The sequence below is a fragment of the Magallana gigas genome, chromosome 7 (assembly GCF_963853765.1).
Source record: "Magallana gigas chromosome 7, xbMagGiga1.1, whole genome shotgun sequence".
Classification (NCBI taxonomy): domain Eukaryota; kingdom Metazoa; phylum Mollusca; class Bivalvia; order Ostreida; family Ostreidae; genus Magallana; species Magallana gigas.
This window is the reverse complement of record NC_088859.1, coordinates 9,149,246-9,167,547: the sequence shown is the minus strand read 5'-3', so window position 1 is coordinate 9,167,547 and position 18,302 is coordinate 9,149,246. Positions and strand designations below refer to the sequence as shown.

Here is an 18,302-nt window from a genome sequence, read left to right as displayed (position 1 = left end):
AACAGAAAAAGTGACCCTGTCAGTCCAATCAATTGACATCCTTATTGTAAGTAATTAATTAAAAACACTTCTCAATATTCTTATTAATCGATTAACGTTCATCAAAATAAGGGATGCTATAGCTAAGGAACAGATTTTCAAAATCTGACTCACTTCGGTATATTTTTTTTTTATTTGCGCTAAATTTTTAAATATCATTTTGAGTAAAATGCCTGTTAAATAGTTTAAAATTAAACTTTTCATCGATTGTGGAACCTGTTAAACTCAGAAAAAAAACCTACATATATATCTCTTTATTTTTATTTGAGTATCGTTTTATTTCTTCAAGACATGACGTTTTAACACCTTTGCCCATGAGCGTAAGAAGGAACGGCAAATTAACAGTCTACTTTCGTGAATCTTGTATTTATTTGGGATTTTTCTATTTTACATGTTACTACAATATTTTCCGATCTAAATATTTTTCTATTTGATTATATGAATTTCTTAAAAGAGGGAAAGAGGTAGATATCACGAGACCAATTTAAAGCTGAGTTTTCAAATTGAAACATTTGTCTTCTTTTTTGAGTTGGAAATAAATAAAAGGGTACACAATATCTTTTAACCCTGCTTAAACCTACATGTGTAATTGTAAGAAATATATATCTTTACATGATTGGGTAAACGAGGTAACTATTGTCAAAAAATTGATTTTCAAGGAGAAATATCTCGTTGCTGTTAGCACACACGTCGTGGTTTATGTGTTACCTATTTTACAAACAAATGCTTAAATTGAGTTATTTATTTATTTATTTTGCTTTTTTTTTTATACTAAAACAGGGTTTAGTAGTGACCACTAAATCCTTTGATTATTCGAAAAAACAAAATTGGCCTCAAATTCTTCTTAATATATTAAAACTTAAGTGAATAACACTTTTTTATGCGAATAGAAATGGAAATCAATGTAAATGAGCATGCAATCTCTAACGAAAAGACACGAGGCGCGTCTCATTTAACAATCAGCATGTTTTCAGCACTAATAGACAATGACTGGATTTGTTTAATGTTCTAAACAGTTTTTATGTAATAAGCATTGATTTCATGAAATTACAGAATATTTGAAAACATTTGAAATAATGAAACAGTGTTTAATATTGTGTTATACCTAAATGAAAATAGAATTTTCAAAACAAACACAAATAGATTTCAATCAAAGTAGATTTTGTTAAATTATTCATGAAAGTGAAAACAACAGTAAAGTAGATTAAATTTTATTAAAACTGTAAGCTTAAAAATTGTATGTTCTAATGAAGCATAAGTCTGTTTTAAAAACGAAAGACTACGAAAATTCTAAATTGACAAAGCTCAAGCAATACCAATATTTACTCAATCAGTAAACTCGAATCATTTCGATATTATTCATCGTTACAAAACTTAAATAAGGCAAATAAATCGTTTATAACCATCAAATAAACACTATTCAATTCCCGAATTTACAATACTTAGTATGCAAATTTAAAAAAGAAATATATGTTTAACATTCAAGTTTTTTCATTTAATCATTTTGCAATCATCATCATACATGTAGTTTTAACGAACTTTTTGATTGATGAGTTTGTTTCAATATAAGCTGTACGCAAATCTTAAATGAGCAATCTTCAAAACTTGTATGTTTGTATGTCAACATTTTATAAAATCTAGCCTTATTGCATTTTCATCATCCTACGTCCATTTAATTAATATGGAATCCTTGATTGATAAATGTTTCACGGTGTACAAAACACATGCAGTACAACATCTATGCGTTCGCATAAACACTGTCATTCTGTAAATATTCTGCTACCGCACCGTAACACAGTTGATATTCCTCCTTAAACATTAAGAAAAAAATATTACGAATGCGTTACGTCATCTGTTTTATCTGATTGTTACAACCATACACAAAATCATACATAATATACCATATTCTTGTTTTCTTTACAAAACTGTTAATTTAGATTAACGTTTGATATATACTTTTATAAATAAACTTCTGCTAACGACAATTCATACCAGACTTGATAAGAACTCTGGTCTCCGTGTCTGAAGCTGCCGTGTGATGGTGAATAAATCCACTTCTTCATCCATCATCATTTGTTCCAGGGCATTAAATACAGCACAGAATGGACCACACCGTTTGGCACCATCACTGTTAACACACAGACACATAATCTTCAAATCTGTACTCTTATATGTTAGTTTACATGTAATGGTAAATAAATGGTATTAATCAATTTTGATTTAGATTTTTTAAAATTTCAAATGATTTACATTGCAATTTTAAGGTATAACATTTAGCTGAATATAAACAATGTCTATATGAAACCTAGAGAGAACTAAAATTCTTCCATCAGGATAAGCCATTTCCTCCTTCTTTGTATCTTGTATTAGGTCAACTAATATGCTGGCATTTTCGATTTCATTCTCATTCCACTGTCTACACTCAAGTATAGTAACTGGCATGCTGCCACCTCCCTGCAAAAGTAACAGAGTAACACAGGGACTAGTGTATTTATCATACGTTTACTTCAACTTTTGTGTACATTGTTAGATAGATAAACAGTTTAAACCTTATGCTGCAACGTAATGTTAGTCCTTCCTATGGATTTAGTCTTTGATTTCTCAGATATTGATGTGATAAATGACCCCACCGTTTTGCTTTCATGCTTTGTTGGAAGCCAGAGAGAAGTCTGAAAATGAAAAACATTAAACACATAACCATTTCTATTTAACTTTATCTTCCATTTATCTAAAATAGTATTTCAAAAGTGACAAAAAAATTTGGAAGGTTCCTACAATATAGTATATTTTTTCACTATGTATAAATAGTCAAAATCTATACCGATTCCACTTCTATTAAAGGACAGAGGGATACAATGGTAGGAGTGTAGTAGGCTTCCACAAGTCTCAGAAAGTCTTCTGAGTAGTCAGGGAGAGGAAACTGGGCACTGATGAATCGGTCAGGTATTGTAAATGACTGCAACCAATTATTAGAAGCAAAGTAGTACAATATTTGCTTAAATCAATTAACATTGTTCAAAACACTCAACCAATTTCCTCTAAATGGCTTAAACGCATTTAACATATTACAGTAAGGTTTTAGCAGAAATATTTTTTATGTTTTCAGCAATTATAATAAATGAGCATATAATTTGATAGCTTGCGCAAGGAGTTTGTTAAAACCCAGATTTTTATTTTATACTCATAAAAATTTAAACCGATCTAATCTTTTAGAATATTTAATTTTTCATACAAAATGATTTAGACAGTTGCTTAGAAAAATCATACCTGCAAAGAGATTGCGTTGTAATAAGTGTTTTTATTTTTCGTGTTGGTTAACGAGCAAAGGTAACATTCAACTGTGTGGTAAAAAGAAATACTTAAGAAATAAACTATGAGTTTTCGCCTCGGCTTTTATATTTCTGAACAATATTTCGAGACCGGGGAGGTTTTTCTGCAATATTCATGATAAGAAGAACATTATTTGTATTCTACTAACAGCTCCGACTATCAGCTGATCGGTATATCTATAGATAGACGAAGTAGGCACTAATATTTTCAAGCTAGATGAAACTGATTGGTTGAGACGGCTGTTCCGCTGCGCGTAACCACAAAAGTTTTGCTCAACTATTTTGTACATCGGCATGATTGTTTACAAGTACATCGATCACAGACTATCGATCGGAATCGAATACAGACGATATATGTTACAATGAAAGAAAAACACATTTAAATTATTTATGAATTTTGTTTTATTAATTTCTTTTAATGAATTCGATAATAAACGTATTAATCTGTTTTTTTTTATTTGGATGAACAAGCAGTGAAAACGTGTTGTTGTTGTTTTTTTTTTTTTGGGGGGGGGGGGTCTAGGAACAGCCACGATTAGCTTTCTTAAAAGGGAATACACATCGCTTTAAAGAACACTAACCCGTGTTATCAATGTTTTTTTATAAAGAGCAAGTTTTTGAGTCATAAACTCATGATCGACTCGAGTTAAGAATGTGTTTAAGATCTGATAATTTATTGATGACGTTCGTGGTATATTTAAGAAATAAAGTACGAGCTAACGCCTGGGCTTTTATATTTCAAAACAACATTTCTCGACCTCGGTGGTTATCCTGCAACATTTACGATAACAAGAACTTTATATATATTCTGCTAACAGCCAAGTATTTCTACATATTGTTTCTCCTACAGAGATAAAATCTATGTCATTTTGACGGCTGTTCCGTGTAACCCCAACGGTTTAGTAAGTAATGTTTACATGTGTATCGATCATAGGAATCACGTGCAGACGACAGAATTTTTCTTAGGATTTTTAATACTCTTCTCTTATTTATAAAAAAATTTGAATAATATTCCTAATATTTGAAGGGCAATTTAATACAAATATTACTATTATACGTTATATATTGTATGTAAAAAACATGCAGTGAAAATGTGCAAGGGAGGTCCCAGGAACAGCCGCATTAATCTCTTTAAAATAAACATTTGAGGCAATACACATCGTTTTGACTGGAACTAACACGTGGAATTGACATGGTTTTAAAACTTGGTTTTTGAAGTATTTTTTAATGATCATGCTTAAAAAAACTGCTTTATTAGCCATACCTTGATACATTATTTTATCTTAAATATGGTTTAAAACAATTCATATTTAGATTGCATTGTTTAATTTTCTAATTATAATATATAGATTATGATTGATGAAAAAATACCTGGTAAGACACTAGGGACGTAATTTGTCGAAATATTTGCACGACCTGATTTATAATCTTCTTGTGTGTATTCTTTTTTTATCGATGATAGTTCCTAAAAATAAATTAAATATCATCATTAAAAGTACATTTAATGAACTACAGTATCACTGATTCTGTTTTAAATACTTTTTAAGTTAAGTAACACAAAAAATATGAATTTACTGAAATACCTCAAACTCAACGACGATAGGAGATTTGTTGCCAGTATCTCTAAGACGGTTGTCGCTATAAGAGTTCTGAAATTCTTGAAGAAATTTTTCTGACAATATTGTGTGTGACCTTCCTCTAAAGGACTCGAGTAATGCTATGTACAAAAGTTTGTACTGATCCTAGTCAAAAAAGGTTAAAAATAGTACAAGCAGTTGATACAAGAATTATTACCCTTTTGTAAACAATCTATGCTATATACAATATCAGACAAATGATATTCATAACGTTGTTTGTTAATTAAAACTATTATTTTTTTAATCTCAATTTTAATCTTCCAATAATGCAAGCAAACCTCTGCTTGGATCATGTTCATCCTAGCGTTCCTCATCTTTTCTACATACTGTTGAACGTTTACTTTTCCAGTTCTCTCCCCTTCCTTATACACGGCATCTAATGCAATAAACGTCCCTGTCCTACCTGTTCCTCCGCTGAAAAAGATATGTTTGTACATACGTTTGTCTTAAATGACTATTTTAGAAAGAAAGAAATAAGAAAGAAAGACGTTACCTGCAGTGTACCACAATGTATCCTATTTGGTGATCCTGTGCAGTTTTCATCACGTGACGATGGAACACCACTAGACTGAGTGGTTCTGGGACCCCGTGATCCGGCCACTGTGTGTAGTGAAACATGAACACGTCTCTCTCTGTCTTGTCCTGCGTAATGATGAAATTGATATATTTCTAGTTATATAATGCTAATACGTTAATTATAAAGGATAAAAAAACCCAGTAAAGGCTCAATAGCTGTAAAATGTCATTCACCTAGACAAAAATGCAGTAGGTATTTCTATATTTTATCTTTATGGCAAAAAAATTACATGTATTTTTTTAATAATATATTGTATATCCAACATGTGTTTTTCTTCGGTATAAGAATTTAAAAACAAGAGGCCCAGGGGCCACATCGCTCACCTGAGCAACAATTGCCTTAATTCTGATCAAATTAGCATTACAGTATCAAAATATCTTGACAACTGAGTACAGTAGATCTTGCTAAAAAAAATTGAAAATCTGCCAATTTTTATCAACCTCTTATTTTTTGGTAAATACCAAGCCCCTTTTGTTGTTGTACCTGTAAGAAGATTTGTCTCTATTCCTATATACCCCCCCCCTCCCCCCATTTCATGGCCCCATTTTTCTCTAGGGAATCATGGTTTCATCAGACTTAAATCTGCATAACCTTTGCTTTCACACTAAGTACTGAGTTTTGAACCGAACACTTTCCCAGAATAGTTTTAAAGATTTTCTCTTCATATTCTTATGTAAAAATTCAAACCGCCATCACGGTCCCGCCCTACCACTAGGGACTGTGATTTTGCAAACTTGAATTTACACTACCCGAGGATGCCTCTACACAAGTTTAAACCCTTTCTGGCCAAAAATTCTTTAAAAAGAAGATTTTTAAAGATTTTCTCTATATATTCCTAAGTAAAAATTCATCCCCCATTGTGGCCTCACCCTACCCCTGGACTATTATTTAAACAAACTTGAATCTATACGATCTGGGGATGCTTCCACTCAAATTTGGGCTTTCCTGGCCTAATAATTTTGAGAAGAAGACTTTTAAAGATTTTCTCTATCTATAAAAATTCATCCCCCATTGTGACCCCGCCCTACCCCCAGGGACCATGATTTGAACAAACTTGAATCTACACTTCCTAAGGATGGTTACATGCCAATTTGAGATTTCTTGGCCAAACATTTTTGAGAAGAAGATTTTTAAAAGATTTTCTCAATATATTCCTATGTAAAACTTGATCTCCCAATTGTGGCCCCACCCTACCCCCGGGGATCATGATTTGAACAAACTTGAATCTACACTACCTGAGGATGCTTTCATTTCAATTTGAACTTTTCTGGCCTAATAGTTTTTGAGAAGATTTTTAAAGATTTTCTCTATATATTCTTATGTAAAACATGATCCCCTATTGTGGCCCCACCCTACCCCCGGGAACCATGATTGGAACAAACTTGAATCTACACTATCTGAGGATGCTTCCACTCAAATTTGAGCTTTCCTGGCCTAATAGTTTTTGAGAAGACTTTGGCTCATGTGAGCTAAAAAAGGTTAAGTTTACAATGCAATAAGTTGTTAAAGTTGGTTTCTGGAAGAAGAGACTTTGAAAATTTTCTTAATAAATATTGAAATTTTTTTTAGTTTTTTAATCTTTAGTTTTTAAGATCTGTGTACAAACATAGAATTGTGAGCAAATCTCTGTATCGTGCTTATAATTCGAAGCTTAACACTCAAATATGGTTAGTAAATAGAAATTGTAAACAATTATATAAAACACAAGAAACATGCACTATAACAAATAAAGAACACAATTTATTTTTTCGAAATGAATCATATATATACATGTACATGTATATACCTACATATTTCCGACAGCGATATCAAACTCTATTTAAACTGAATAAACTCGAGAAAATGCCGAGCATCTCAACAAAACCTATTGCATTAATATACCATTACGCAAAATATAATGCCGAATTACCGATAGAATGAATTGTATTTCAGTACTTTTTTGATACATCAGATTTTGCTTAATTTGCGCAGGTAAACAGTTAACTGTTTGATTTACCGAAGTCTCTGTTTGATTTGATATGTAAAAATCACGAAATACAGACGATAGTTCCCAGGTTACAAAGCATAAATAATGAAAACGAAACGAAAATCAGAACAATCTAACACCAACGTCATGTGTGAAAACTGTCAACGCATTGAAATATTTAGCCTCAATTTACTTCACAAAATCGGCACAAATACATTTTGCATGTTTCAAAACTCTCCCTTCATTCGCGAACTGTTGCACAACAAGCAAATTCATCATAGTCAGATCGACCCTTTTTCGTATAATGTCATGGCTGCTTTAAACAAAGAACCTCGTTTTAGATGTATGGAATACGAGTCTTGGTAAAATGGGTACGCAAACCTGGGCCGTGGCAAAATAAAAGCCGGGGCAGATCGGCAATCGTCAATTCCAAATACGCATTATTTTGCAGCAATATTTACAGCAAATACAAATATACTGGTCCATCAAATATCCTGAAATTTTAATGAGATTGGCAGATTAATAACTGCCAATCTTTTGTTTTGCCTAGGCCAAGTCTTCTCTACCTATTTTACCGAATGCCGAATCCGAAGCTATTAAACTGATTGAAACACGCCTTTCCTTTATTATTATTTTCGTAATAACTCAGATTTGAAACATAATTAGACCTTAATTTTTGCAATTTATATTTTCCTTCCCATAAGGATAATTTATGCTAAACAACGTTGAATCGGAATCAGTAGTTCTTGAGAAGATTTTTTAAAATGCACCCCCCTTTTTTTACAGTTTCAAGGTTTTCTCCGCTTTGAATACAGAGCAGACTTTTATTTCTGCAATTTATATTCGCCCTCCCATAAGGATGCTTTGTGCCAAATTTGGTTGAAATTGGATAAGCGGTTTTAGAGAAGAAGTTCAAAATGTAAAAAGTTTACAGACGGACAGACAGACGGACAGACGGACGGACAGACGGACGGACGGACGGACGGACGACGGACAAAAAGTGATCAGAATAGCTCACTTGAGCTTTCAGCTCAGGTGAGCTAAAAAATCAAAGCTGAAGAAGTCTGTCGAATGAAACATTTGTTTAAAGCTATTGTTCCCATTTTAAATGATGGGTTTTATACGTATCATATTTTGCAATAAAATATAAATTTTATTGTATTTGTACTATTAAGTAGATCGTTTAAACTTCCATATGAGACATTGAACACTTAAAATTACGTACAACGCTGGTATGTACTCGAAGATGTCTTAAGATATGCTCAGCGTATATTTTTTCTGATTGACAGCGAATGGTAATGTCTCCATTCTGTTTTGTATCGTTATGGTCCGGCCAATACTTTGCAATTTTTTTCTAAGGAAAAACAAAAGAATCATTCACACCATAAATTTTGCAACATCTTTCACTCAAAATACATGCACCATGCACAATGAAAAAATTATATATTATGTATTACGAAATGATTAATACATACAGTACTGGCTTCGTTGATATTTGTGAAACAAACAATTATTCGTGTTTTTTCTTGCCACACCATTCTCCAGAAATCAACGATTGTACTTTTTTTTGGTCCTGATTATAGAATCTAAGAGTTTAGTTCCTATCAATTAATGCAATACTATTCAACTTTATTTTAATTTACAAACAGGTGTTTATTACCTTGTGTTGCTATGTAAGCTTTCTTTCCAAACACATCCTATTTAATTATATGTGGTTTATTGAAATACAAAAAAGTGAGCATTAACATGTGTTAAACTGTATAAACATAATGGATGTCCGTGAATATCACTAAAATTCGTTTTGCTTTATTTTTTACGGTCTATCTTTGTTAATAGCAAGAGTATATTGCAATATATTATACAGTAAAGTAAAGCAAGTAATGTCAATTTACCTCAATGTAGTTGGCGTTTATATAATCCGATTCATTTCTTGAGGATGCAAGAATAACACGGGAATGATCATCTTTAAATGCATAAAGCAAAAGACTTAAATGTTTCGTCAGTCAAACAAAAGGTGTTAAATTTGTAGTTAAAAACAGTATTGAAGAATCATAATCGAATATTGGATTTATCAAAGTAGCATGTAGATGCCACGGATTGAATAGAAAGCAATTTGGCCTTTCCTTCAAAATTAATATTAATTTAAAATATTTCCTAAACTATTTCTATAACTGTTTTTTGATTAGAAGTTCTTTAAAGTAAGCAGTCATAATCTTTGTTCAAAGAAATGTACTACATTCATTTTGAAACTTTAGAAATACGCGGAGTTCTTAATTTTCTACAATGTACGTGCATTTAAATGCATAAAAAAAATCACATGTAAACTATTGATCAACTATTAAGAAAATTCTTTTCCAAAACGCAATCCTCACTAACATCATTTGTTTGACTTCTTTTGTCTACTCACATGGAAATATTGTAGTATATCTATTCTTTGACAAGTTTTCTTGTCTTTTCCCTTCAACGCATGGGTGTAACTCTCCTCTTGGAATGGCCTGTAAAATTGTACTCTCAATAACAATCCAAATTATTTGTTTATAAATATAATAATGTTTGATACGTTTAAATAATAAATTCAAATCACCTTATATTCTTCCTCCATCTTTTTGCTGTGGGTTCCATTCAGAGCCTTTGTTAAAGTTTCTATGACAGGGGATTTAGATGTTTTACTTTTCCTTTCAATTTTCTGGGTTGTTTCTTCACTATGTGGGATATTATGATTTCCATTCTTGTCAGCTCTTTTACGCTTTGCTGTTAATTTGCAAAACATAGAAATATATATCTTTATTAGTCGAAGTATCTTTTTATTCAAAATTATGAATATACAAATAGTAAACTTCATTTGAATTATTGTTTAAAGCCACAAATATGTAATTGTACATTTAATTAATGTTTCATCCATGTTAGAAAACTCAACCGTCTTCGTTAATGTGTCGGACATTTTACTTTTATTTTGTCTCCACCTAAAACAGAAAACAGTTTATGATTGATAAAAATATAGAAAAACACAACCAGTTTCATTTTTTTTGTATATATTGCCTATGTCGAAGTACTCTCATTACCAGTTATAAGCTGGGTACGATAACAATAAATGATTTGTTGGACCAGAAGACAAAAAATGTTGCCAAAGATCAAAGGTATGAGCAACATTTTTGTCTAAAGGTCCAACAAGTCTTACATTGACCAAGTTCCAATCAACATCTGTTTTGTTATACCTTTCACTACAGGTGCAAGTATAGTTTTAGCTAGCGACCAGCAATTCGCTTTGAACAGCCCTATTGCTATTTCAATTCCGCTCATTTGTATAAATATCAATAAGGGTATATAAAAATAAACGAAGGACTGTTATTGCATCATTTTACCTAAAATATAGGATCCCAAATAGAACAGAGAGAACAACAACTGTTCCGATCACCCCTCCTGCTATTGCTCCTGTATTGCTCGTTGGAACTGCTTTAAGGGGTGTAACTGTTTCTGTAAATCCAAATAGAGTGCTCTTGTATTAATCACTAAATCGTGTGATTGATCAAGTTTTATTTATATATTCGTTTTACATTGTGTAAGCATTATTTAGTTTCAGAATAGTCCTTTACATAGATATACACTTTTCCTGTTTAGAGGGATGAAGACCAGATTTGAGCGTTTATTTCTAACCTTTATAACTTTTATTGTAACGTTTATTTTTCTTATTTTTTATGCATAAAATAGTTTACTTGCTAATTTGATTGATTGACTAAAATTTGAGTGCTAGAAGTCACGTTACAAGCGACATGCATAAGCAAGAATTCATTGTTATGTAAACAAAGTTTGAGTTTAATATGTAATTTAAAATAAAGTGGAATTCATGAAAGGAATTTGCAATTTCTTGTTCTGTCAAAGAACTGGTAATTACTTTACTTAAAATGACTTGTGGCAAACACGATAAACTTATCAATGGGTTCATAAATAATATCATTGAAAAAAGAAAGCAACATTTGATTAAAACTTGTACAAATATAACACATAAATAAAACAATATCAAGATTTGAAATTTGTTTGCAAAACAAAGAAATTCAACTCTGTACCTTGTTTGTAGCTTGTCTCTTGACTATCAAATTTTGACAAAACATTTCAAATACACAAATTAATATTTCTAGAAATTGTGTTACAATGTAGCTGTATTCTAGGCGCTAAAAGTCAAATATATTATTTTAAATGTTATCGCTTGCATGCTATTTCTATTAAAACTTGGGAAGGTTTAAGTTTTGATGTGAAAAGATAAATTGTTAAAGTTTTGTCATTGCTTAATGATATGCATTAATGCGCTCCGTTTTTTCCAGTATGTTTCCTGTTTTATCACCTTTGGGAGCCTGTCGCAGACGGAATAAAACATTATTACAGGGTCAATTAGGTTTACGGAGATAAGAACTTGATTTGCTTGTTTTCGATTTATGTTAATCCCAAAGAAATTCTTAGAAGTTCTAATCACAACCAGCCAATTTTATAGCTCTGTGACCTTTAATTTACATTGTTATTTAAGGTCTTCCGTTTCCAACGGAAGACCTTATTGTTTTCGTAGTGTTTCTTATTATTAAGGTCTTCCGTTTCCGTTTTCGTACTGTTTCTTATTATTATTTTTTTCCACGAATTTTGTGCAGATGATTTTTCGAAAACTATTCGACCGATTTCCACCATTTTTTCACAGATGATTAGACTTGATATGAACTTAATACATTTCTGATAATTTTCTTGTTGATAATTTTTTTGTCGTCACTTCCGGTACCGATTTATCATCCATTTTGTTCATTTTTACGACCTATTTTGTGCTAAAACTCTGAAACTTTCAGAGACATGAATATGAAATTTTCAGGATAGGTAGACCATAGTCTGAAGTTGAGCCTATTGTTTTTGTTTTACGCCAGTGGCGCCATCCTTAAGAGCTCACTTTGGCTCGAAAATTGTGTACGAAATTTGTTCCTCATTTTTTGTCTACAAGATTTCTCAGAGATGGGTGGATAGATTTTCTTGAAATTTGCAGGAGTGATAGAACAAAACTTTATCCCAAGAAATTTATTTCATTTTTTCCAAAGTTCATTTCCTGTCGTCCGTTTCCTGTCCCGCGTCAAAAAATCTTGTGACATTGAGGTCTCAATAATGATTACGACTTGGGCATTCAGCTTTGTAGGATTAAAGATCTATCGTTGAAGAGGTTTTCAAACTATTTTGTTTTGTTCGTCATTATTTCCGGTCGTCACCGGAAGCACTCTAAAAATATTTTTTTTTTTGCATTGATTTTATTTCATATTGAATTAAAGTATAAGTATTAATCCCTACATATGTCATCTATCCAATGTTAAATAAATTAAAAAAAATCTACTTTCGGTGAGATATCTCAAATATCTCAGATAGCGTTTTTTAAATAACTGTTTTACCCACAAGATGTCAGAAAGTCAAGCGATCAATACACCAGACTAAGAAAGATGATAAACATTTGATAGAAAAAATGTGTTAAACTACATTCAATTTGTCGACCGTCACTTCCGGTCCTCACCGGAAGGGTTCAAACAAATCAAGCTGTTTGAAAGTTTAACTATTTCTTTGACAATTTTAGTGAAATTCATAAACAATAAAGTACAGTTGTCTTATATTCATGAAATACTAACTTTTATTTTCACTAAGAATTTCTGTTTGTCCACTTCCTTGTCAAGAGACAAAAAAAAAATGACTCCACGAGACCTCAAATACGATGACGACTTGAAAAATCAAACTTTGTTGGATAATAGCCTAAAGTATGTATTACGGTTTACCTTATTTTGATTGATTCGTCGTCACTTCCGGTTGTCACCGGAAGCACTTAAAAATTATTTTTCCCCCTTATTTTGTTAATTTTACATGGAATGAATATATCAGTACACGATTTTATATATTTGAACTATACAATGTTAAATAAGCAATATAATTCTACTTCTGGTGAGTTATATCAAATATTTTAAGTAGCTATCCATTTTATAAATTTGATATCCGCGAGATTTTAGTCACTGTAAGTGATTGAGACATGAATCTTTTATGAATGATAGACAATTGATTGAATATGTGTTCAACGGGTTTAATTTTATCAACTGTCACTTCCGGTGCTCACCGGAAGGTTCAAACAATCCATGTTTTTAACAAGTATAACAGATTTTCTTAGGTGTTTCATCTAGCATAATAAACAGTGATATACACTAGGCAAATGTACAAGAACTACTAGCTTTTTTCAATTAATCACTTTCGTTCGTCCGTTTCCAGTCTCGAGATTAAAAAAAAAATAGTTTCACAAGGATTTCAGATTTGGCAGATAGTATCGATATTTCATTGTATCGTATTAAACTAATCGGACGGAAGACCTATTCGTTACTCGTAACGAGATCTAGTTAAGGTCTTCCGTTTCCAACGGAAGACCTTATTGTTTTCGTACTGTTTCTTATTAAGGTCTTCCGTTTCCAACGGAAGACCTTATAGTTTTCGTACTGTTTCTTCTTATTATTTTTTCCAAATTTTGTGCACGCGATTTCTCGAAAACTATTCGGCCGATTTCAGCCATTTTTTCATAGATGATGAGTCATGATCTGAATTTTATATGTTTTTGAAATTTTTGTTGTCATCACTTCCGGTACCGATTTATCGGCCATTTTGTAGTTTTTTACGACATATTTTGTGCAGAGTTGATTTCAGAAACTATCAGAGATATGACTATGAAATTTTCATGACAGGTAGTCTATAGTCTGAAGTTGTGCACTTTTATTTTGTTTTACGCCAGTGGCGCCATTTCTTTGAGCTCGCCTGGGCACGAAAATTGGGTACGAACTTTTTTTCAAAATTTTCACACGTTTTAATCTGCATCTTTTTATCAGTTGATATTTTGTTAAGACATATATAACAAAAGTAGTAGATAATCAAAAGTTCTTTCCAACAAAATCAAGAAAAAGGGGCTGGCCCCTTAAATTAGGGACCAAAAAACTTGTAAACTCTAATACAAATAACTTAAGAACGATAAAGATTTTGTGATCTATTATAGAAGCAAAGTTATTGATCGTAACAATATCTAACAGAAACAATTATTGCCACGCCCATTGATGACGTAATTAGGGATTTTTAGGGGCCAACGTACTTAAACTTGGACGCATTATATCTAGAGAAGGAAACATATTTTGTTAGGCATTGTAGAAGAGAAAATGCTTGCATTGATGATTCTAATCGATTGCACTAATCAAAACACCAATGTCTGTCCCCATTAAGGATCTAGAGGGCTGGCCCCTAAAATAATCAATCATTTGTATCTCAAAAATGAATAACAATTTAAGATAGGTGTAAGAACAAAAAAATGTATGTATTTACAAGACCTTTCGTGTAAAATCAAGAAAAAGGGGTTGTCCCCTTAAATTAGAGGCCAATAGACTCTTAAACTGTTTTACAAATAATTTAAAAATGATAAAGATTTTGTAATGCATTATAGAAGCAAAGTTGTTGATCGTAACAATATCTAACAGACAAAATAATTGCCACGCCCATTGATGACGTAATTAGGGATTTTTAGGGGCCAAAGTACTTAAAACTTGGACGCATTATATCTAGAGAAGGAAACATATTTTGTTAGGCATTGTAGAAGATAAAACGCCTGCATTGATGATTCTAATCGATTGAACTAATCAAAACACCAATGTCTGTCCCCATTAAGGATCTAGAGGGCTGGCCCCTAAAATATTAAAACATGTGTATCTCAAAAATGAATAACAATTTAAGATAGGTGTAAGAACAAAAAATGTAAGTATTTATAAGACTTTTCGTGTAAAATCAAGAAAAAGGGGTTGTCCCCTTAAATTAGGGGCCAAGACTGTCGTAAATTCTATTACAGATAACTTAAAAACGATAAAGATTTTGTAATGCATATAGATGCAAAGATGTTGATCGTAACAATATCAGTTTGTTAAACTCATTGTCACACACTTTGATGACATAATTAGAGTTTTTAAAGAACTACAATCTTAAATCTTTAATGTGCTGTAGGTGAAAAAGCAAAACATTTTGTTAAGCATTGTAAAGGATATTGACAATCGTATCCATTATCTGAAAGAAAGGGGTTGAGGGGGAATTGTGAAATTTCATTAATATTTTAATCGTATCATTTAACAAATTGAACGGAAGACCTACTCGTTACTCGTAACGAGATCGTATCTAGTTAAGGTCTTCCGTTTCCAACGGAAGACCTTATTGTTATTGCTTTGTTTCTTTTCCTCTATTATTAAGGTCTTCCGTTTCCAACGGAAGACCTTATTGTTTTTGCTTTGTTTCTTTTCCTCTATTATTATTATTCTTTTTTTTTTTTCTCCCACGTTTTCTCAAAAATGCTTCAGCCGATTTTGATAAAACTTTCAGATCTCGTTTATGACAAAATTTGTAAGAAAAGTACGTGGGATTTTTTTGGTCGTCACTTCCGGTCTCGAGATATTAAAGATTTTATGTTTTTGCTTGTTCACAAGTTTTCTCCAAAAGTATTTAAGATAGAACTTTAAAATTTTCAGGGATGGTAGAAAGTGTCCAGCCGCAATGTACTACGCATATCCGAACGTCTGCCGTCACTTCCGGTCGTCACTGGAAGGAAATGAAAAACCTTAATTTTTCAATATTTGGGATTTGAATTTTTTTTATAATTTCATTCGATAGAGACGCCCTCAAAACTTCTAAATATGAAATTTGTTTTAAAATCGATCGACGCATTCTTGAGATTTTGGACCCCAAAATCCTGAAGCGAAGGTCCGCGTAGCTCAGTCGTTAGAGTGTTGGACATGTGCCCAGACGACCCGGGTTCAATCCCTGAGTGCCGAATGTTTTTTCTCTCTTATTTATGTTTTGATTAATGATTTCGTCTTTAAAATGATGGATTTGAATGTTTTTCGTTTTGTTTTTGTCATAATTAAAAATAATAGCGGCTTTTTTCAGTACAAATATGGAGCTCTTTTCTGTCAGCAGCTCTCTAAATAGACGCTCGTCGCATTGCCGGTATCAAAGACATGCCAAATGTTGGTTTTTTCTTAATTTTGTTTTGTTTAACGATTTTATCTTTAAAATGATGGATTTTAATGTTTTCCGTTTTATATTTATTATATATAGAAATAGTAGCGGCTTTTTTAAATTACAAATAGATAGCTTGTTTCTGTCAGCAGTTCGCTAAATTCAAACGCTCGTCGCATCGCAGGCATCAAAGACGTGCCGCCAAAGTACCCCTGCAGTGCGTTGGGTCGCTTTGCCGGCATCAAAGAAATGCCGCCATCTCAATGACACACACAATATTTAGCAATGCACCCACGTTTAAATAAGTATTCAACATTACCTTAAAAGGAGGACTGATTAGTATTTATTCACATATATAGATACCCGCATGCATGTATATAAATGTGTTTATTGACATACGTTGCTAATATACTGATTCCCTAAACACTATATAAAAAAAATAGAAAATATCTCTCTCTCTCTCTCTCTCTCTCTCTCTCTCTCTCTCTCTCTCTCTCTCTCTCTCTCTCTCTCTCTCTCTCTCTCTTTAAAGTACAATGTTTTAGCATTTAAATAAGAACTAGTACAGGTAACATGCAGTAAATTGGATAGAGGCTAAATGTACATTGGCGTCCAAAAATTATACATGTATTTATTTCAAGTTACGGGATAATGTCTATGGATTCAAATGATTTGAAATTCGTTGTTTAATGATTGTCTTCATACTGATTGGAAGTCAACGCTAAAAAGTAATTTTTTTAAAGATGGTGGTCTTTTCCCTTTTTTGTGCATGTCTTTATACTGATACAAATCTGTTGCCTGTCTGGGATTAAGAAAAACCTCCAAAGTTTATACACGTAACTATACAAACGAACGGGTGACTGCGACAAGGTTTGAAAACTGATCAGCCGTTTATGAGTGTTTGAGCCTAAGATAAACAGATGTTAAAAAATCAATAGTTACATCTTTCAAACAACGCTTATACATTGTTCTAACATATGTATTTTTTTTAGAAATTGTGTTATTTGTGATATTTAGAATTTAATATTTTACGTTTAATATAGAAGTCACCGACCGACCCCCCCCCCCCTCCCCAATTCATATAATCATTTAGTTTTTCTGGCCCGATTTTCCTTGATCTTTGATCTTGGGCCTTTAATTTCAACTAATTACCATTTTAGATTACTGTACTAATTACCAGACCAATCCGTTCATTATTAACAGAGTTATGAAGTTTTTGGCATTTGAGTTTCAATTGTCGTGATTGACATGTACTGTAAAAAATTCATAACTCCCAAGCCCTTCACTCAATCCTAATGAAAATTCGTGAAAATGAACCTCGGACACCATTCTTATTTTCTGCCAAATATGCAGCGGATTGAACAATCAAGACGAAATTCCTGAGATTAAACGGCGCTTATTGCCTATACTGGGAAATTAAATTTACACAGTCACGCACCGACTCCCCCCCCCCTCCTCCCATTCACAAAACAATTTAGTTTTTTTTGGCCTGATTTTACTGGATCTTTCATCTTGAACCTTTATTTTCAACCTAGTTCAATTCTAGATTACTGTACTACATGTAATGACCGAATCCGAGATCCACACCTCAAAATTTTATTTTCGATTTATTTACGACGAAAATCAAGCTCAGGTCTTTTCATCCCCCTCCAGACACAAACACGCATCAATATTTCAAATGACCTCGCACTGTTACCAAACCTGAATAGTCAGACATCTTACAC

The 18,302-nt window shown here is 32.3% G+C and overlaps 1 protein-coding gene across 1 annotated transcript in view; it reads right to left on the bottom strand.

Annotated features, from left to right (window-relative positions):
• Positions 1–1,235: 1,235 nt before the first annotated feature.
• Positions 1,236–18,302, bottom strand: part of LOC105345728 (receptor-type tyrosine-protein phosphatase epsilon) — a 40,232-nt gene continuing 23,165 nt past the window's right edge. Inside the window, exons 9-26 of the mRNA XM_066067549.1 lie at positions 10,911–11,022; positions 10,429–10,511; positions 10,133–10,299; positions 9,956–10,043; positions 9,441–9,511; positions 9,209–9,245; positions 9,024–9,121; positions 8,774–8,902; positions 5,499–5,647; positions 5,284–5,419; positions 4,952–5,110; positions 4,740–4,833; positions 3,307–3,377; positions 2,861–2,995; positions 2,589–2,708; positions 2,345–2,493; positions 2,032–2,167; positions 1,236–1,849 (exon numbers count right to left, since the gene is read on the bottom strand). Coding sequence (XP_065923621.1) covers positions 1,778–1,849; positions 2,032–2,167; positions 2,345–2,493; positions 2,589–2,708; positions 2,861–2,995; positions 3,307–3,377; positions 4,740–4,833; positions 4,952–5,110; positions 5,284–5,419; positions 5,499–5,647; positions 8,774–8,902; positions 9,024–9,121; positions 9,209–9,245; positions 9,441–9,511; positions 9,956–10,043; positions 10,133–10,299; positions 10,429–10,511; positions 10,911–11,022 — 2,006 coding nt within the window. The 3' untranslated portion in view covers positions 1,236–1,777. The remainder of the gene's footprint in view (positions 1,850–2,031; positions 2,168–2,344; positions 2,494–2,588; positions 2,709–2,860; positions 2,996–3,306; positions 3,378–4,739; positions 4,834–4,951; positions 5,111–5,283; positions 5,420–5,498; positions 5,648–8,773; positions 8,903–9,023; positions 9,122–9,208; positions 9,246–9,440; positions 9,512–9,955; positions 10,044–10,132; positions 10,300–10,428; positions 10,512–10,910; positions 11,023–18,302) is intronic.